At 38.8% G+C, this 22,118-nt stretch overlaps 1 protein-coding gene across 1 annotated transcript in view; it reads left to right on the top strand.

Moving 5' to 3' along the window:
- LOC120757649 (transcription initiation factor TFIID subunit 4-like) overlaps positions 1-22,118 on the top strand; it is a 150,061-nt gene that overhangs the window by 25,460 nt on the left and 102,483 nt on the right. The window contains exons 8-10 of the mRNA XM_040075154.1: positions 8,145-8,250; positions 12,316-12,430; positions 19,462-19,631. Coding sequence (XP_039931088.1) covers positions 8,145-8,250; positions 12,316-12,430; positions 19,462-19,631 — 391 coding nt within the window. The remainder of the gene's footprint in view (positions 1-8,144; positions 8,251-12,315; positions 12,431-19,461; positions 19,632-22,118) is intronic.

The raw sequence follows: 22,118 nt of genomic DNA, 5'->3' as shown, positions 1-22,118 counted from the left end.
CTCCGGCAGTTGTAATGCGCACAAGACAGTTGGGTGTTTTTCACCTTAGCTCAGCTGCTTCAATGCAAGTCCATTCTTTCTTTTTCTGAGATGGCTTCTCCCCACTCTGTCTGGATTGTTGCATTAATTAGAAAAGTGTTCCTCACACTTTTTGTGACATCTCTTTGATTTGTCCATGTTTCATGGCTGAATGGACAATAGCTTTGGCTCTTCTAGGCAGAGGAGCAGAAACTGGTGATAATTACAGGCAGAGGGTGGAAAAACGACTCCCTGTCCCAGGTTAAGCAAATTTCTGCCTGCAGCTGACAGATTGCTTACAGGTGGAAATGTCCATGGCCAGTAAGTGTGGCCTTCTCTCATTCCACAGTGTAAGGCTAACCTGCTGCCCTGTAACGTGCTTTTTCCAATGTTGTGCAGCCCACCTTAAGTGCTCCTGTGCCCACTTGGCAGGTTTCACCCTGCCTTTTGAGAAACACTCATGTAAGGACAAAAATGGGTAAGACCACAGGAATTCTTACTCTTATGATTTTAGTTCTGGTGGAGTATTTTCTGATTGGGATAAAGCCAAATTTCTGAGAGGCACGTTCTGCCTGTCTTATGTCAATGGATTCTCTAAGCAAGCAATTGTGATGTTAACCTGAGTAGAGATTAACAACATGAAGAGCTTTTCTGACATATCTCTGTCATAGGAGGAGCTGAAAGCTGCTCAAGTAGCATTATGGACATGGATCTGATGAGCAAGAGAAGTTGGTTTTCTGTCTGTAAGGAGGTCACAGGTCTAGGCCTGAATTTTCATTTACTGGGTACATGAAATGACCACTACATTTTCAAAAGGTCACGAACTATGCAAAGAAAAACTATGGTCAATGCTATTCCTTTTCTGGAAAATATATAAAAATATATATAATATATTATGTATTATAAGACATTAAAAATCATCATTTATTTCCTTTTGCGTGAAACTGCCTTTTCATAGTTCCTTTAAATTTTTCAGTCGTTAGTTAATTGAACCAAACATTACATTAACCAGGCACTTAATAACCCTCAGAGTTGTTCTATACAGACAAAAGCAGCATCAGACATCAAGAGTTACTGCCTTGAAAATTCTTAGCACAGCAGCCATCAACTCAGGTGCCAAGCAGCCAATACAGCAGCAGCTCCATATCACCCCAGTAACTGGTGATAAGTATTGATGTTTTTGTAGTGACAGCGATCCCACTGTCACAGCTCTCAGTGCTCCCCGAAATCAGAGCACAGAGCTGCTGGCCATCTTGCCTTGGACTTGTCCAGAAGAGGAAGATTGCAGCTGGCTTGCCTGGGGGTAGCCAGCACTGATGGAAGAACTGGCTGAGCTCCAGGTTTTCCAAGCCTGAAGCTCATTGGAGAGAGTTCCAGCTGGCTTTGCAAACTGTCCAGCTGCAGAAGGACAAGCTTGTTTTAGAATATAGATATTTTCGTACCAGCCAGTTTACAGTGGTCCAGTTTCCCTTAAAACATGAAGGGTCTGTTAGCAGTTCCTTCCTTTGTCTTTTCTGTTTCTCAGAGGTGTCAGCTGTGGTTTCTTGGATTGCGTTGAGGTACCTTGCAACATGGAAATCCTGTGTACGCTGTCAGCATGCAGCCTAGCTTGCACAAAGGCTTTGAAATGTACAGTGTTAGCAGAAGTGAAACAGGAGACTTTTCATCTGTTTTGTAAAGTACTGGAATCATGTTCCAAACTATGAAAAACAGTGCTTTATAAAGCTAGGTAGTGCTACTTCTACATAAAGAAAAGGGGAACAATCTTAGGCTAACATTTTATTGATGAGACACTAATGAGATAAGCCAGCAATCAATTTTTTATTGTTCTAAGTGCAATGTTCAAAGTTTATCTAAATTGCCATTCTTAGAGTCCATGTGCTCTGTGTTGCCTCATATATGCAGACGTTGCCTGTCTCGTTTTGGGTGTCGCAGCAGGTAAAATTTGTCTGAATAAGAGAGGTGTTCTTTATGACACGTGGTGAGGTTATTGATGGGTAGTGGACACTCTGTGTTGTGTTGGCACTGAGTGCATCATGAGGAGGTTAAAGCCAGGTATTAAACTCCAGTGATAAAAAGCCCAATAAGAAAATCAGCGATCCATCTTAATTGAAGCTAATTTAATTATATACAAAGCTGTATCAAGATTCATGGAGGTCTAGGATTAGGAGGGATGTATGGAAATATATCTGCACCGTTACTGCTGCGCTAATTGGACACGCCGTGCAGAGGGTAGGCTCTGCCACATTCTAAGTCACATTAGAACAGGATGTGCTCAAACATTTACTGACACTTTCCCTGCACTGTCACAGTGGTTAGAGTCTCAGAGTTGAGATGGAGCAATGGAATTTGGAAACAAGATACAGCAGCAGAATAAGAATTACGTTATGTGAGGATGTTCCGCTTGGCTTTTTAAATCTCATCTCCACTGAAGCTTTTCTGGCATTGCTTTTCTGTTCATGAATGAATGTAATTTGTACACATTTTAGTGAAATTTTAGGAAATAATTTTCCTTTTGTCTTGTCTGCAAGGCAGCTTAGAAATGGAAGAGCAATAGATGGCTGTTTGGATAAAAGGAGTATTTTCTATTAATTAACTAATAAAGATACAGCCACTGACGTGAAATTTGGTGTGCAGTCACACTTAAATAAAAATGGCTGTTGAACAGTAGGTATCTGGGATCCATTAACAGGAACAAAGCCTGTGCTTGTATGCCTATTTGAAACACAGCCTAGTGGTTTTCTGAGTTCTTATCGTGGACTTTATTTTCAGAATTTTGTGGGCTGTACCTTAATACAAGGAGAATATTGTCACTGATTGCTGCTTGCAAACCAGTAAGTAAAAGCCAGGCTTGAAAGCAAAGATTAAAAGAAAAGCTAAAGAGAACTGAACACACATAACATGGTAAACAGTGATTATAAGGGAGAATGAAAGGGAGAATCCATTATTTGGAACACACCAAAATGGTATAAATAGGAATTACAGGATATAATTAAATGAAACAGGATTTAGATAGGATATAAGGCAAAATATCCTTAAAGTAAGAGAGAATATTAGATGGTAGATCAGGCTCCAAAAGACAGTGATGAAAAAGCCATAACTGAAAACACTTAAAAGTAGACCATTTGGCCATTGTAGGAAGAATTGTATAATTGAGAGGCAGGTGGAACAAGTGATCTTGTGGCTTCTGTTTTATTTTTCTTCATTTTTTTGTTGGAAACCTATCCTCAATGGAATAATATTGTTGTCATATTAATATTAAAATTCATGTGCTGAGTTTTTAAATAGTCTTTTTGTTTTAATTTGGGAGGAAAAATCATTGCTTATGCAGACTTTGTGGCACCATTGAAAAACTGTAGCTCCTACTGCAGTATGGTAAGCAATGGTAAATATGAATTCTAGGCCTATAAAAGCATGAACATTGTAAGTTAATGCTGCCAGATTACATGATAGCTGAGGTTTGATATGACATTTATCTTCAGGAGTGAGTAGACTGATAAATCACAAGTGGCATAGCCACAAGTGAGTTAGCAAGTGTTTACTCATGAGTGAAGATAAATGTCATATCAGACCACAGCCATTCCGAATTTTATATGTTTACGCATGTTTTGTTTCTTCCTTCCACAATATTTCTTTAACTTAATGGAGAGAAAAAAATGCTTGGTAAAGGATATATTTTTCAAATGTATTTTTGTTTTTCACTCTTTGTAGAAGCTCTTGTTTACTGTGTATTTGTCTTTATTGTAGTACTTGATAGGTTTAAGCTTTTGGATCAGATGCTTTTTTTGCAAAGGGCGAATTGAGCCAGGCTGGTTTTGCAGCCCTCGTCAAGTAAAAGGGAGGCAAGTAAAGGTTGGAACCGTGTGCATCTGCCCTGGTCCAGGAGATTTGCAAAATCCTTGTCCTCAGAAACATTAGCAATGAGTTCTAATCTTACGTCCTAAAGGAATTTTCCTTTCAATGGTTTCTAGGTAGTGGCTCTTATTTCATTTTGTCTCTCTTGTGCAGGCATGAGAAAGACTGATAACTCCTGTTCTCTTTCTGCATGTTTGATGTGCTTTGGCTGGATTCTTTCTCAGTCTGTATTTGTTGGTTTTGTTGGTTATTGGTCTGTGTTCGTGTCTGTAATTTGTCCTCTGTCCTATAATAACTTACACAGTAGATGGTGTCATGGAATGATCATCACCTTTTGGCTTGAGATTGGGCCTAGAGAGAACCATTACTTCATTCTCACAGAGTTACCAAATCTACGCTTTTTGAAGAAAACCCTTAAGAAAAAAAAAAAGAATATTCCAGCTGTGACCTCTTTGTTATTCTGGTTATCAGCAGTGTGATTGTCATATATCCTTTTTTGTCTTCATCAGCTTGCTGCCTTATGGAAGCACCTTTGTTTAACCATCCCTTTTTTCACCTGTGAAAATACAGTCCTTTAGCAAAGGGCAGAGTGGTATCTGCAGTGTTCAGGAGGTGAGAGGAGGAACCGGCCTGGCAGAGCAGACAAATGGTGAATCAAAGAGAGTGTGAGTTATGGAGAAAGGTGACAAGGGGAGAAGTGTGAAGATGAAATAAAAAGAGAGGGAGAATACTTTCTATTGTGAGAAATGTACATCTTACTTTGCAGAAAAATGTTATTTTATAGAAGAAGAATGTAGGTAGCTGTTCACACATTGCACTTGGAGAAGCAACGCCATGACTTTGCTGCTTTATTGTGTTCCTTGAAGAGCTCCAACGTGCAGCAGCCTGGGACATGATTCTTCAACTTTAGACAGATAAATGGAAGAGGAATAACCAGTATATGGCAGTACTTGCTGCCTCAACACTGTCTTGATCATAGTTTTGTTTGGTAATTTTGCTGTTTTCCAAACTCTGTCAAATCCAGGCAATGACTAAATCACATTCTGTCTTTACTATTTTCTGTGCCTTTGTTGTTCTGTAATGAATATGCACGTAATTAAAATGTTTCCCTTTTTAGTGGAGATGGAATGATGAACAGTTTCTGTAAGCTCTGAAGACTGTATTCTGTCTTCTTGCCTTTTGTGACTCAGCACTTCAATAAAATCTGTGATGATGTGTTTATAGACACAGTTGTGAAAGGCTGGAAAGGACTCCTGGAGGTGTCTTGTGCAGCCTCCTCTTACACATTGGGATGTCTCCCATGTGACCAGTCCTGTTTTGAGTGTCTTCAAGAAGAAATTGCACAGCCTCTCAGGGCAACCCTTTCAGAGCTTGCCCACCCGCATGGTAATTTTTTTTTTCCTTACATTACATTGGAATCTCCTATATTGCAGCTTGTGCCTTTTGTGTTAAGTCCTTCTGCTCTGCACATCTGAGGGAGTCTGACTCTTGTCTTCTTCCAAAGGTGGTTGCAGCAGCACCAAGATCTCCCCTTCTCTGAAGGCTGGAGTAATGTCCCTGATAACCTCAGTGTCCTCAAACTCCTGTATCTGCTCGCTCAGTCTGGGTCAGTGCTTGTGAACTGATCAGTGGCATTCAGCTTTGATTCAGAATGTGGATAGATAACGTGACGTGGGGTGCACTTGTTGTGCGTGTTTTTAGTCCTTGAGAAATATGGTATAATTTAAGTTAATCATCTCCCAGACCAGCTTGCTGGTACACTTGTTCATTGTCTACGACTCTCAGATCAAGCTAAGGACTTCTTAGTAACGTTTATGATGTTGGAAAAACAGGCAAGAAGATTAGAACAGTTTGAATTATCTTAATTGATGAGGTGTGGCTTAGTTATAAATTTTAATGCACAATTCTCTGATTCATTGGTTTTTTCTGTCTCTAGTTTGCCTGCAAAGAAGTTGCTTCAGAAACAAATTGCCAATGTTAATTCCTTAATGAATTCCAGATCTGAAGGTTGCATCTGTGTTGAAACATTTCTTAAAACTCCAGTATAGAAATGGGGATTTAGTGTAAGATGCTACTCTGAGCTCTGGTGCAATTGTTCTTTTGAGAGAGTATGTTCCTGTTGCTGATTGGTTTCTGTATGGAGTTTAAGATGATGATTTTGGTCTCTACCCCTTGGAAAAGTTTGTTTCACAGTAATTTTCTAGACTTTCAGCATTTGTACATACATTGAAGTCCTAGTACAGTACTTGCCAAAAGATAGCTTTTGGAATGTATTGGATAGTAAAGAAAACTTTGCTATTTATGTCATCTTAAATGGTTAAATATTGTCCTGTCTTTAATGGTGTTAGTGGGTGATTTTGTAGGGTATTCACATGAAAATATTAATCAAGGGGAGCAGAACTTGGCTCTGAACTGGAGTTGCCTTGCAGAAAGAAAAAAAAAATGTAATTGCAGAAGATCACTGTAATACTAGATAGTAATTCTGTCCAGAGGTCCCACACATCTCCTTTATGGCCTGGCTTCTGGCTCATTAAGGTTCAGCAGCTTTTCTTCACTATTCTCTGAAAACTGATCCAATAAATTATTGTAAAAGTGGCAACATTCTCCTTTTTCATACCAATGTATGTTTTCTTAACATGGACTATTCTGTCTTTTTACCAAAACCCCTCTTGTTCATGTTTCCTGTGCATCAAAATGCAGTTGAATTCAACTTTTTTCTGTTATTTTCAATGATCAACTCTGTTTCTTTCCTGTTTTTAAGCACGGTAGCTGCTTTATTCTTTCCCTTCTAAGTGTGACTATTCACTTGCTGTCTTGACCAAGTAGATTTATATGTTTGCTCCATTTCTGTGCTTAGTACAAATGCTCCATTTTCCTTCAGTGACCATAGTTTAAGCCAAATCTTTAATCTTTTTTCCCTTTTCTCTTTCTGCAAGGTGGTTATTGCTAATACTTCTACGTCCACAGGTTTATTGTAACTTTCCAACTCTGTATTTTAGGATGTACAAAATGCAGTTTTGTAACTTCAGAATGGCCCTATTTGTTTTTTCTCCAGAATACATCACAGATCCCTCATTACTCTTTTCTTGTTTGTAGTTTTCACCTGTCTCCATTTCAGTTTTGGAACCCTGCTTCCTGCTACTGGAACGGTTTCTGCATTGCTCATCCTCTACTTTCATGTCTCTTTTGCAGATGCTGTTTCTCCTTTCCTTTTCTCCATAGGTTGCTTTGCAGTCAGAGCTTTGGCCAGTTATTGTCCAGCTGGGTGAAATGGTTTTAGATACTCTTTGTGGGAGTGGTTCTGTGGAGGTGCAGTGTGGGGCTGCCCTCCAGGAGGGAATGCTGCATCCCAGGGTGGGAGGCTTGGGCTCACACAGAGGGAGGAACTCCGCTGTGACCATGAGGAGCACGTGGCTTCTGAAGTTGTCATGCCTGAGTTGTGGCTGGAATCTTACTCAAATAGCTATTTGCCAGTGTTTTATTTTCAAAGTTTATTTATGGGGTTTTTTACAGCTCTGCAGCATCCACACATCTTTCTGAATCTTGTGTTGGTTACGTCTGTGCCTGCCTCGTCCCTGATCGTATCAATGTACATTTTGCTGTTGGTTAAACATGACCCTTGCACGTGTTTTCGATTTGATTTGATTTGTTTGTGGGTCAAATTTTAAGTTTCTAACCCAGGTTTAGTTTTGGGAAAGGGCTTCCGAACCTGAATTAGTAGGAAGTGAAACCTTGAGAATATCAAATTAGCATTTTAAAGATTCATAGTGTATGATCACCCCCAAACTTGATTTGCTTTCTTGTATATATCTGACTTTGAAATCCATAATATTTTAGAATTTATTTTTAGTATGTTTTCTTTAAAAAGCGTAGATATTTAGTGCAAGGCCTAATGTTTGTAGGTGGATACCACTACAATTATTGCAACATTTTCTTCTACAAAGCTGCTTTTCTTCCTAGTAAAATTTCTGAAGACAAAAGCCTGAATTTTACTATTAACCATACAAAATTGAAATATATTTTTAGCGAAGGTTGTGAGGTATGACATCTGTGTCACATATTATTTAATTTTTTTTAAAACATAATGGCAAACTATGTATATACACACACACACAACCACATGCATTACATGATTATGACTTTTGTCACCAGCTGGTTGTGCTTGTAGAGATCCACGTGCTTATCTTGGTAATTACAGGTATTAGTGTATTTACGTTGTGTGTGTTTGTGTATAAAGAGTATAATATAAGTATACTTTTCTTTAATAATAGCAGATTATCCAGTCAACATCTGCTCAAACTGTGAAACGAACCCCTGCTTGCCAGACTACCCAGATTAGGATGCCAGTGGTAATAACTCAGACCATTAGACCACAAGGTATGGGTTTAAATGTTTTAGTGAGATTGTTACCTTTGTATGAATTTTGTTGTAATTACAAACGAGTAGCATGAAAAAAGTACAGTGTTGACATTGGCAACATTGTTGACGTTTATTTTTACCTCATGCTGGCTGAAGAATGCATGTTTTCATACGCAGTTTCAAGGTGTTTCGGATCAATACAGTGAAATGTTTTGAAACAACCTCAGTACTAAACTCTCACATCTTTAGCTCCTTACTTAGCAGTTTTTCATGGGAAGTTCTAAACCAGGTCAGGAACTTGGCTCTCACCGTCCTAAACTGTACCTCTGGGCCAAGAAAGAAATTCTGCATTTTCCTGAAACCTAGTGGATGCCTCAATTTAATCATCCTACTTCAGATTCATACTCCTGAAGCAGAACATGGTAGTCCCCACCTCTGCAGCTACAGAGGTCAAGGTGGGAGCCCTAGAGAAATTTCTCAAGCCTCACATTGGTTTTCTTTGACTCCTGTCAGTATGTTTACTTTTTGGCGAGGTCAGAGACTGGCTAAAGCAACCTGCCATGCCATGATTAGCCATGGCATGTGGTTTGTGCACAGCTTCCTCATCTGTCTGTGCACAGGTGGGTCCATGTCTGGCTGATACTTCCCACTTTCTAAGAGGATTCTCGAAGCCTCCTTGCTTCCTAATAAATACCCATTTGTTTCTTTCTACCACTGAGCCTCTTAGGCTATTATTTTTCCTGAATACATGTGAGAGTATCTTGTTAGATGTGGGCATTTACATGATTAAGGGTTTGTAATGGAATACAGAGTTTGTCATCTTCAGGTACTGAACCAGGAATCCAACTAGTTTAAATGCACATAAAAGCTATTGCTCCCTACTTGACTTCATTGCTTGGTCGTTTCTCTTCTCCTTGGGGAAAAAAAAACAACAAAAATGTTTAATAGCAGTTGATGCTTTACTTGCTCTGCTCTCCTAGGGGAATCCAAAGGTTGAATGGACACAGAGACCAAGCTGTTGCTGTAATCCTGTAGGCTGTTTTCCAAGTTAGGATGAAATACAGTTACTTGCCATAAAATGTGTTTGTTTGATAGCACTGATACTCATGTCTTGAGTATGTAACATGTCCATGCATCTTATAGCATGAGCCTTCACTTCTGACTAATGTGGTTGAGAGTGAAGGCAGATTTCATTTCTTTGCTTGTTCCGTCTCCAAGTTGTGAATGTCAACAGTGTGCTGAGAATTTGCATGATACTGGCATCTGTCTTTTAAACAGCAGGTTGGGAGTATGAGTTTGTTCTTGATAGCCCTTGATCAGCCAGTGCAATGCAACTCAACTGGCAGTTTGGCTTATGGTAGATGGTTTCGTAAAAGCTGATTTATGCAAGATCCTACTTTCTGGTGAGCTTGTTCCAATTTACAGGTTTGGTTAAGCCCTCCAGTATATTGTTTAATTACACAGACAAAACAAACAAGAATAAACATTTAGAAAACATCCCAGTATAAAACCATTCATCCTGCAGCCCATGTCTAGGGAGCAGTCTGCCTGTGTAGTGGCAGCACTGTCAAGAGTGCATCATTGTGATATATTGCTAAAACCTTTTACTGTAAACACCAGTGTAAAGGTATTTTATACTGACCTAGGTATTCCTGCAGAAGGAGGGAACAGGACATCATCTGAGTAAAAATTACAGTAGCATAGTTTTGTGGAGTGTGACTTGTTAAGGATAGTAACCTCAGAAGTGAGCTGACCTCCACAAAGTGCTGCATTTTCCTCCCTGACAGGAGTGAATCTCCAAGTGTAATGTATCGTCAGTACATCTGTGTGAACAGACTGTAATGCTTCTTAAAACAGTAGTTTAGATAAAACTGGCAGGCTTTAAGGACTTCCATATAAATAAAATTACTTCCCCGGCAGTGAAAGTAACGCCATTGCTACTGCATGAAAAATTTGTACTCCTTTATCAAAACACACTTACTAGTATAATAATTAGGTAGATTCTATCTCATAGATGGAGGAATTGAGCCAAATAATAAAATAATTAACTAGAGTATTTATTGCAGCTATTTAACCAGTGCAGAAATACAGCTAGGAATTTATAAGCTCCTAAATTTGGGCTTATTTTTCTAGATCATGCTAATTAAAATTTGAAGCAGGGATGCAGTGGTGAAAGACTCTGTATGTCATTACCAATCCCATGAAATATCTAGGCCCACAGGTGATTTTAATTTTCAAAATACGCTCTGCCCATAATAAAAATGGGCGTTTTAGGCATATTTTATGTCTAACCCTTAGTCATGCACCGTTGTGATTTATTTAAACCAGAAAACTCAAGTGTCATCCCAAATCTTTCACTGACTTTGCCCAATCCATTGAATAGAATTAGATATACTTGGGATGAATGTGAGACTTAATTCTTCCATATGCATATGGGTGTACATGTTTTGGGGGTGCCTTTCAATCAAAAGTTATCATCTATAGAAAGCAAAGCATTGATATTGATTCTAATAATTCCAGAGGAGTGCTGTCGTTACTTTAAGTTTGCCATGGCGGTAATTTTCAAGGTTAACACATTTTTTGATCTTCTAGATCTTAATTGTACAAAGCAGAAGTCTGCTAATTTTTATCACTGTATTATTTCTTTCTTTCCTTCCAGTTCACTTAGTAGAAAACCTTTCCATTAGTTCATCTGAAATAGATAAATGAATTGCCTGGTCCATGAACTAAAGCTCTCTGTGACATCTCATGGACCTTGAATATTATGATGACAAAATATTTTTATTCCCCAGGCTTGAGCCTGAAGTCCTAAATCTGGTTTTGTGTTTGCTAATGTTGGGAGTCCACATTACAGTTTATTTGTACAGATGGAGAACTCAACAAACACTATCAAATTAAGTATATATAATATCAACTAAAAAATAAGTATATATATAATATCAAGTTTCTCTTTATGATCATATGTTGGAGTTGATGAAGACTTCAAAATAAAAAAAAAAAGTAATGCAAGACTCAGTCAAAGCTAGCAGCTTTGTATTAGCCAAGAAATGTTCTTAAAAGGATTTATTAGGATAGTTGTGTTTCAGGATTTTACTGTTCATGGAAGAAAACTATTGTAACTCTTCAGAGGTTCTTCCCATGCCGTTTTTGTGCAACTGGGTCACTGGGGTGCAGGAACAACCTTCACGTCCTTCTCCAAGGCTCAAACACTACGTCTGTAATGCTCAATAAAATGGAGTGATAAACAACAGGGAGGCGAGATCTTTTAAATCAAGTAGACATGAGTTGTTTTTACATGCCAAAACGCAGGTGGGGTTGAAGGAAACCCGAAATGTAACCCCAGAAAATGTGTTAGGCACTCAAGGAGGGCTTACTCCAAAAGTTTCATGTCAGAGAGGAATTTAGATCTCTTTGATTGACTGAATGTCCACCACACTTCAGCTTATTTGGAAAGCCCTGTTTTACTTGTACTTCAAGACTTGTAAAATGTAGATACACACATGAATTATTTTTGAGTCATTGTTTTCAAGATGAGTAAGCAAAAGACAACCTTTATTGGGGGTGCGTGTCAAATTTGGCATAGTGTTTTTTCTTTTGTATGCAATGCAAAACATTTTAAAATACATGCAGTGCTTTCGACTCTGAAATACGTTTTCCACTGCAATAAAGAAAAATTACTATATAGAAAATGTAAAAGGCATAGCTAATACCCCGAGTAACTCTGACTTTTAAGTATTTGTATTAAGAACATTTCAAATTCACTTTCTTTATTCTGTACAGATTATCCAGAAAAGTGGTTTACTGGCAATTGCAAACATACTTACAGACATTATAAATCTTATAGCTATTTATGGCCAATGGTTTTCAGTTTTGGAATCCTCACTGTTCTGTAAATATTGAACAAACTGTAATGTTGATATGAATTTTGTATTTTAAATTGTTCTTCTTCAGCACGTAGTCTTTAAAAACAATAACTTCCTTTGTTTGCAATTTACAGACAGTTAAATTTAGTTCCTGGACAGAAGGTTCTTTGATGTAAATTGTCTAAGACAGCTCATAATAACATTGCTTGGTGTTTTTCAGGCACAGTAGGGAAGGCACCAACAATACAAGCCAGTAAAAGTCCTGGGGGCTTTGGTGTTCAGGTCTCTGCAAATCAGAAAAACAAGCTGAATGACCCTGGAGGTGGTTCTTTCAGGTAAAAAAAGAAAAAAATAATAATAAAAAATGCAGCGGGGTGGTTGTGGGGGGAGTTGAAGTATAAAACAGAATTTAGAATTGGTGTAACACCAGAGGGCAGTCTTTTACAATAATTCCTGTCTTTTTTTTCCCTGGGATTGGATGGCAATTTTCATACTTAATTCTATTTTTAAAAAAGGGAGGGGATCGTGACAAATCTTGAGGATTTTTCTCTGAAGTGCACATTTTAATGTTTAACAAAACCGTGAATTCTGTGGATTTTAATAAAACTTCTGCTGAATGGAGTTATGTGCAGGAGGATTGAAAGGAGTCTGTCTGTGGTTGGTGTTAGGCATTGGATTCTGGTGCTCCTGTGGAATGTGCCTTGCTGGGAAGGTGCTGGTGGTGAGGACAGGGCTCTGGAGCAGCCCCTCCTCGGCCAGGGCCAGTCCCAGGGGCCTGGGAGGGGATCCCTGAGCCTGCGAGGTTCTTGGTCCTGGTTTTAAAGGGATTTGCTGGATTTGAGCTTCCTGTGCTTCCTTGGCTCGCAGAGGCTGGGTGCTTCGTGGGCCCCTGGAGGAATCAGGTGCCGCACAGCTTCAACACAGTAGCAGTGATGCGCTGAGCTGCTCTGCCACTTCGTTACACTCCAGACTTTTATTCACATATATTTGGGATATTTTTCCTTCGTGTAGTGAAAGGCAAATTTTATGTTTACTGCATTTTCTTTGCTAACACCATTTTAGTTGTGTACGTTTTAGTTGCGTTAAAATATTTTCTTTCTTTATTGAATGACGAAATATTCCTAGATTTTAATTTTCATCTTCTGGGATTCTTATGTTGCTCTGACATAATCAAACCGCTAATTAATATTCAGGCTTATGCTTTTGCAGGTGGAGTAAAAGAGAATTTGTAGCTCTTTGAAATATCTCTGCTTTGAGGCATGTCAGAATTGTAACTAATAGTGGTAGTACTTAGTATTAATCTGGAAGCAAAATCATTCAATTTTTTATTTTCCAATGCTTTTGCCTCCCACTGAGTATTTAAATGAATTAAAATGTCTGTTGGGTTCAATTGTACTGTCTTAATAAGTATTTTTTATGTTTGTAAGCAACGTGAGCATTTATTCTTCGTTAGTATAGCTTTCAATTTTACATACACCAAAAGGGACAGCATTTTTTTAACTAGATGTTGTAAACTGTGCCAGGATTGATTCTCGCATTCACTTAGTTTATACATAGAATATATTAGGTTAGCTGGAATTGTTAATTTTCCCTTGGGGAGAAGCAAATGCTCAAGGCACTGATTGATAAATCAATAAATCTTTAGTGAGTTTGGTAAATAAGCTGTCAAGGGTGTATGTCATTTTTCCTCTAGAGAACAAATTTTAGTCAGAATTAATGTGTTTGTTTCCTTACATTGTTTTCTCCTTCAAAATCGTAAGACACAAAGCTGCATTTAAATAAGTCCATAAAATTGCAAGGTTTTATAAAGCAGCAGCAAAGATCAAGCTTTTTTCTGATACCTTAACAAAGAATGCAGTTGTTTGCATATTTGCATTTCAACCCCTAACCTCTCCTGAGGACAAATAGATGTCTGACTATTAAGCCTAAAGGCACAGAGCTGGAAATCTGTATTAATCCTCTGAAAGCTGACTAGTTTTCCTCAGCATTCCCAGCGTGTGTGAAGAATGTGTTTTTAGCCAGAAGGCAAACTGGCATCTAAAGCAAAGCAAGAATTTTGAAAAATAGTTGTGTTATGTATAAATTTATTTTGCCCTTAGTGTTTTATTATTGCATATTTGTTTCATTATTTTGCATTCTGCTTTCTGTAAAATAATTTATTTGAGCTTTTCACTTTTGTGAGTGAAGTGTTGGTCACTAGAAACAGAAATTTGAACTTGTTTTCTTTTTTTTTCCCCCTCTCTTCTGTACTGTAGGAGATACAAGATGGAATTACATAAAAGATCTGGCAATTAAGAATTTTGCAAATTTCAGCTATGCCTTTAAGGTTAGCATTTATTAATGAACTGTAAGACTGCTCACATGAGTTCACTGTTTGTTACAGTAGCTGTTCTGTGATGCAGAGTTCTCAACCCAAGAGTTCTGCAACGTGAAGCTGTGCTTGTGAAATTTTAGGTCACCTTCTTGGTACTAAATTTATTGTTGCAGTAATTTTCAGAGAGAACTACATACAATCTCAGTTCCCAGTTAGTTGACTTTCCAACTCTGTCAATACCTAAGGACGGAAATTTGAATTTCATTTTGAGTATTTTTTCTGTCTATTTTGCAAGCAGAGGTCTCGGCCTGGGTTTGTGCCGTCACAGCCAGCTTGAGGTTTGTGCAGCCAAGAGAAGCAGAAATCCCGCTGCAGTGTGCCAGGGACCTCACTGCTGCTCCTCACCTCGTCTGGTCCCCCCAGAGCTCCCGCTGCCACCAGCTCCTCCTGGTGTGGTGAGACAGCAGGCTCTCCAGTGATTCCTGCCCGAGCTGGGGGATTAAAGGGAGCTGGTGGAAACGTTTGTTCCTGATGCTGAGACGGGATCATTTCAGCTGGAAGCTCCAGCTTCCCGCTTGGCTGGGGGCCTGCTCCGAGTGTGCTCTGCGTTTCTCCAAGGATGGAGGTGGCTGTTTGTCCCCCTGTGATATCCCACCTCTTCCAAGCCGTGTGGGATGATGCTGTGTTTCGTTTGCCCTAGGGTGCCAGGCGCTCCTTCCTTTTCCCAGAAACCTTTCCTTTTCTGAAGTGGGGTTTCCAAGTTACAGCTGACCTCCTGGAACCTGGCAGCGTCAGGTTTTGTACAGCCAGTGTGTATGATTCTGTAAGGCTTAGCGGTTTTCTGGAAATTACTCTATTTATCTAGTACTTTCTCCTGTTTTCAGAGCTCGTTCTGTGGAACCTGGAATGGCCTGGCAGTGTCAGGTTTTACAGCTGGTGGGATGGGACTTGTTTTCAGAGTGCAGTCTCTGAGATCCTTTGACACTGATCTTAGTATCTGTGTTTTATTCTGCTGTCTGGCTGCATTTTGAGGTAGACTCCATGTGGAAATGAAAAATTTGTTTTCAGACCTCCCTTGCATACCCATAAAGAGCTCTTGTCTAGTATTTTATTTCCTTTTTTTTAAAATGAAAGTTTTACAACGTAAGCGAGGCAGCTTACCCTTGAAGTAGTAGAAAGCTAATGTGGATGTTAAATGAATAACTTCAAAGTTTTCATCTCAAAATGGTATGTGACAAAACCTTGCCCTTGAAGTTTTTGTTTTTCCAAATGATTATTTCAAGCTATAAGGGGATTATGTTTTTTCCCTATATTTCAAAATAAAGAAAAATGCTGACCATAAATGTGGTCTGTTTTGTCAGCCCTTCTGCTTATCGGGGAGAAGATTTCACATAGAGAATGAATTGTGTGGCAAAGCAGTATTAGGGAGACATTTTGAATTATAACATAAAAGTCAGAAAATGCCATTGTAAAATACAATACAGTAGTGGCTGTTCCAGTAATTTGAAGTCACCATTTATATGCCATGTATTGTTGTTAATCTCTGATTGTGTGATCCGTGGAATCTGGGGGATGTAGGGACTTTTTCCTGACATACAATTTCCCTTGGAAGAGAGAGGGAGTCAGTAGTATAATGTTGTCTCAATTGCTTTGTGCCTTCTTCTGGCTTCTTTGGGAGCAGTTCAGTATTGCAGTTTGGGACAGCAGTAGCTTAAATCTGACAAAGTGCATGAGAAAGAAAAACTGTGCAATCATGCAGCTAAGGTTTGTTCATAAAGAAAATGCCACTGGGTTTTTATAATGGCTTGTCTTAGTTTACACAAAATCTTTGAAACCTTTCACAGGTAACTGTGCAAATACTTTGGGTTTTCTTGCTTATTTTCAGATAAGATTTTTTTTCTTTTTGTAATTGCATGAGTGTTAATGAAAAGGAAAGGGAAAATTGTTACAAGAGGTTGAATATAGGAGGAAGAATTGGACTCTTGGATTATTTAAGTTATGGTTTGTGTTTGGAGGGAGTTTGAGAACTCACGGTGTCTTAAAAATACCAAGTGTGTTGGAATGTTAGATTTATTCTCTGAGACTCAGAACTTAATTCAGTAAAACCCAGAAATATTCATTCTAAAAACATTAGATTTGGGACCGGTGTAGTAATATATGTCAAGAAATATGAGTTTGTTAAATACTGTGCTCTGATGAAAAAGGAAAGATAGACAGTAATCATCAGTTTTGATGACCACTGGATGGCATCTTTGTTCCACAGAATGACTTCTGAAAACTCACTTTTCTGGGCTTAAAAGTTCACTTTCATAGGAACTCGTTCATCAAGAGAAGCAACTCTCTTTTATGTATAAATGTATGTATCAGTATCCAAACATTTTTCATTATGAGGTTCCTTGAAGTGAGGAAGAATATATGGATACAGTTCTTTCTATCAGAAAAAAATGTAGTCCCAGCTGTGATTAATATATTTCTTAGTTGTCTTCCATGTAATAGTGAAAAAAAAAAAAAAAGGATGTATTTGCAGATTGTAGCTTGCAAGTGTAAGATGGAAGAAAATGATTCTGTCCAGGAGTTGCAGTGATGGTCTTTGTAAGTGCTCTTGCATTGGTTTCTGTGATTTCATTGAAATCTGATTTGTGTCCGAAATACTTATCTGGTTTTATTTCAGAAAATATTTATTTATAATGTGGTCACAGATCTGTACACTGAACAAAAAATTGGAATATCTGAACTGCTAAGCAGAAGGAAGGTAAAAGATCGACAGTAGTTTCTTCAGCTGTGAAATAAAAGGAGAGAGAAGTATAAACTTCTCTTAGAAGATATGTTCTGGAACTCAAGACTGTGGTCTTGATTTTTTTTTTTTTTTTTTTTTTTAATGGATGATTGCTTGAAGGAGATGGGAGCTGATACTCCTTGATAGGATTTTGGTTTTCCCATGTTTCGAGGCCTGCTGGATTTGGGCCTTGTGAGTCCTGGGTGATTCTCATTCTATTTCAAGCATGCAGATTTTAACCTGACAAAATCTTAGTTCCTTTCAGCTTTACCTGTGGCTTTTCATTTGTAGAATTACAAACGTTTGAGTTGGTCACTGAATATTTCAGCTGGTGTTGGGGCCAGTGCGGGTGGGCTTGGTGTGGGCACGGAGCCAATTCCTCATTGCAGCCCAGGGTCCCTCTGCGAGCAGCGTGTCCACATCGTGTCAGCTGTCAAAGTGCCAGGATTAGAGGCATGGAGCACCTCCCCTGGGAAGAAAGGCTGACAGAACTGGGATTTTCCAGCCTGGAGGACAGGAGGCTCCAGGGTGACCCAGTTGTGGCTTTCCAGTACCCGAAGGGAGCCTGCAATAGAGAAGGGGAGAGACAATTTGCAAGGGTGTGGAATGGCAGGACAAGGGGGAATGGTTCCAAACTAAAAGGGAATAGGTTTAATTTGGATATTAGGAAGAAACTGTTCCCTGTGAGGGTACTGAGGCCCTGGCACAGGGTGCCCAGAGCAGCTGTGGCTGTCCCTGGATCCCTGGCAGTGCCCAAGGCCAGGTTGGACACTGGGGCTTGGAGCAGCCTGGGACTGTGGAAGGTGTCCCTGCCATGGCTGGGGTGACACTGGATGACCTTTTAAGTTTCTTTCCTCCAAAACCATTCTATGATGTTGCATCGCTGTTCTTGGGAATTTTGTTGTAAGACAAAAAAATCAAGTGCTTAACACTCCTGGAAATGAATAGAAGCTCATTTGCGTAGAATTTTTCTGAAAAGCTCTGTCAAATACTCAATTTTCTGCCTTGAGTGTTCAGTACATTTCTGCAGATTTACACAAATAAAACTCCCTTCTTGACTTCTTCCCACAAGAGAAAACCAAACCAGTGTCTATCAAACCAGAATAATCTTCCACCAAAATTGGCTGCTGTGGTGCAGATAACAGAAAAGCATGGGATGAGAGGGAGGACCTAGATGATGGATTTCTGGATTTCTCTCCTTTTATTCTCAGACCTTACTTGCAGTATTGGTTTTTACTGTGGGCATTAAGCTTGTTACAAGTGATAAAGTACTTTGGGGTGCATGGGATGTCATGTATGTAACAATTTTTAAAAAACCTTTTAAATTAAAAGGTTAAATTCTGCTTGTTTACCTTATACCTTAATAGGAGTCTGGACTTAAATGTTCTTATCTCTGTGTGTATATATATATATTTTCTGAAAAGAATATTCTCAAAGATTGTGTAATCACTCTAGAATATGTTGAAATAGTGTTTGTGTCAATAATAGCTGTGAAACAGAATGTACTAAATCCAGATGGCTGTTTGTACAACTCTGAGTCATACCTCAGTCTGGTAGGAGGTAAAGATGCTTGGGAGATACCAGTATGGAAACTCAAATTTGGATTACTTTCTCAAGCTGTTAAAAAGGATGTTGCGGGGCAAAAAATGGTCTGGGAGTTGCTATCATCTTCTCAAATGCTGCTCATTTTCCTAAAGCTTGTTGACACAACTGATACTTGTATGTTGGCAGAGAAAATACCAGCACATACTCAAGCCACACTTGGGGGCCAGGCCTACCTATGAGCTCAGCATGATCAAAGAATCTTCCCTGACTGTTGCTGAAAATGCTTTGATCTGCATTTTAGTAGGAACTTGTGAAACAGTGCAGGATAAAAAATTCATAGTTCTGTTTTTAATTTCTGTTATTTATTTTACCATTTTATGCCTAGTTTTCTTTATAAAGGGAAAAGCCCAATGTTCAGTTGTTAGTGGTGATCATTGCCTTTAGTTGCCTGATCAGCCTGGTGTCACTGATATCACTTCACTCAGATGAAAGCACCTCTGTCACACCTTCTGTTACCAGACATTGTCCTGCTTCTGATGTTTTCCTGATATGGTCAGAAAAATATGTACCTGTTTCTGAAGATACTCTATGAAGATAGAGACATGAGGGGTTGTTTCTCAATTGCCCCACCCATTAGGTGTGATGATCACTTCTGGAGAAGTAGATGATGCAAAAAAGGAATAGATTACATGCAAAATTTGGTTTTATATGGCTTTTTTTTTTTATTGTAGAGATGATGATGACATCAATGATGTTGCCTCTATGGCTGGCGTTAACCTTAATGAAGAAAGTGCCCGAATTATGGCTACCAACTCTGACTTGGTTGGAACCCAGATCCAGTCCTGTAAAGATGAACCCTTCCTTGCTGCTGTACCTCTCCATAAACGCATACTTGAAACGGGTGAGAAGCACATCCTTTCCTTCTGGGAGTGTTTCCTTCGGAGTGATGAGCTTCTGAGGAACAGAATATGCTTAGCACTTAAGATGGTTTTTTAAGCATTTGATTACATAATTTTGTATTTCTAAACTTTCAAGGTTTTTGTGATAAAAGTAACTTCAAGTTGGAAATAAAATAGCATGCTGCTACTTTTAAACTTCATGTTTTCCACATGTGTTTTATATCCAAGGATCTCAAAGCACTTTGCAAACATTAATTATTTCTTACGATCCTCCTTCATGTTTTACACACGAGAAGATTGAAACAGAGAGATAAAGTAAGTAGTACAGGTCACAGAGGATACCTGTGAATAACATTTAACAGAATGCTTAAGTTTCCTGTCAAGATTTTCTTTCCCCATACAAACCAGTTATTCAGTTCTTAACACCTGCATCTATTTAACTTCATAGTGATTTTTTTTAATGGCTTGTTTTCAAAAACCTGTGGTTATTTATGGTAGAAAGAAGGTATGTTTATTTATTCTGCCATTTGAAAATGGAAGTTAAAAACTTCAGTAGAATAGTTGTTCGAAATCAGTGATGTTTTAGGGTTAGAAAATATGCTTCTATAAAACAGAATGTATTTTATATGATATACTTTATTAATATACACTATGTGTTCTGGTACTTAAATGTATATTCTTCAGCATAGTTTTGGCAGTGTTTTCAGTGCCATCAGTGTCTTAAGATACTAAGCTCCAATTATTTAGGGGTGTAAAGTGTATCTCTTTCAGACCTACGCTTACATCACAAATTTTTAGGGAACTAGTTCTCAGAGTTCTAAAGATAAGACCAAAATCTTGTTGCAAATCAGCACAGTTAGGTTTTTTTTAAGTCTTGTGGTTGCTTCTGAAATGTTATTTGTGTTTATGTTCATTGAATTAACCGGGGCCTTTTTATATTGCAGTTGCAGGCAAGTTCTTCATTGACTTATTGTCAGCCTTCACTCTTGTACTTTACAAAATGCCGTTTTAAGTTCCCCTTCAGAGAAAGGCATGGCTTTGCAGGCTGTAGTCAGCTCGCTGTGAGGATGTGATGACAGCTGGGAAAGCACGTCCTGCCTTTTGGGACTGGCTTAGCACCACCTGAGACTGCAGCCAGCAAGGTCTTCACGAGATGTGTCTGAGAAAACGTTGGGAGGGATGCTCACATAATAGTTGATACAGGTGTAAGAAAAGGAAAAGGCAACAGGCATAAAACTGTTAAACAGAATGGGAAATAGTAATGAATTTGCCACACAAGCCTTAATGAGCTGTTTGGCTGTAACAATTGCTGCACAACATGGAGCTGCAATTACAAGTGCAGGACTTACAGGAATCTGTACATACTTTAAGAGCCACAGAACCCATCACACTATTCATCGCTGCCTTTTGGGGTTTGCTCCTCTGAGGAACAAATCCCTATGGCTGTTTTTGGAGCTTTATTAGCTTTGATAATTGAAATGAAACTTTCAAAGATTTTAAAAGCAGCTGCAGGGATTTACTTCTCAAAAGCAGTGAATCCAGAAGAGGGCCACTCCTAGTGATCTCCTGCAGCCGCTTTCAGAGCGGTTTTATTTTGGTTTTACATGAAGCCTTTTATAGTTTTGAAAGTGGCTGTGGAGTTCAGAAGTGGCTACTATCTGGGATCTGTGGCTCTTGAGGAGAGAATTCCTTCAGCTGATTTTGAAGTTTTAGAAGCTGGGTTTTCACGGTGTGTGGCCAGATTTGTTGTTTGCTTAGGACCACACACAAATTTAGTAATTTGTGCTACTGGGCACTTAAAATAATGACATTGTAAGTTCACAACAAGACTCAGTATTGCCATATGTTGCTGTGACAACACCAGGACTAAGCAAAGCGCCTGTGACCTTCTCGAGGACATTAGGAAAAGTCTATTATGTGAGTCCTCATTCTTCTGTTTTCATTATGCCTGTTGACAATGAGATAAAATACATTGTTTCTTCTTTCTTTTGCCTGAATATGACTTAAACATGGTATCTTCTACCTTTAGGTCTATTCACATTTAATCACTTCAGTTTTAGGGCAGGTTTTTAATGTTTCAGTGAAAGAGAGATTTGTGGTGTGTACAGTATTAGGAAACTGCTCTTGTCTCCTTTCTCAGAAGCTAAATCTTTTAAGTTTTCTGTAATATTAATCTCCTCCTCTCTTTTCTGAGTACGAGCTCTGTCAAGCCACTCAGTAGTGTTCCCCAAAGGCTGTTTCAGAGATTGTGCTTCCATTCACCAGAGTCGGAATATAAACTGCTAAAGTGAGAGCAGATGCTCTTCAGACTTTGGCAGTAACCACCAGTCAGATGCCTCAAAGTCATAGTGAATGAGGTTTCTTCATATATTGTATGTTCTTATCTCTACTTGAGCTTGGCAGTGCTATAATCCAAAGTTCATTTTAAATCTAAGGGACTAATATTGGTCCATTTAAGTGGAAGAAGTAACTGAAAGGTAACTCACGCA

Source organism: Hirundo rustica, chromosome 11 (assembly GCF_015227805.2).
Source record: "Hirundo rustica isolate bHirRus1 chromosome 11, bHirRus1.pri.v3, whole genome shotgun sequence".
NCBI lineage: Eukaryota > Metazoa > Chordata > Aves > Passeriformes > Hirundinidae > Hirundo > Hirundo rustica.
The sequence above is the reverse complement of the archived record's forward strand: the minus strand, read 5'-3'. Positions and strand labels throughout refer to the sequence as shown.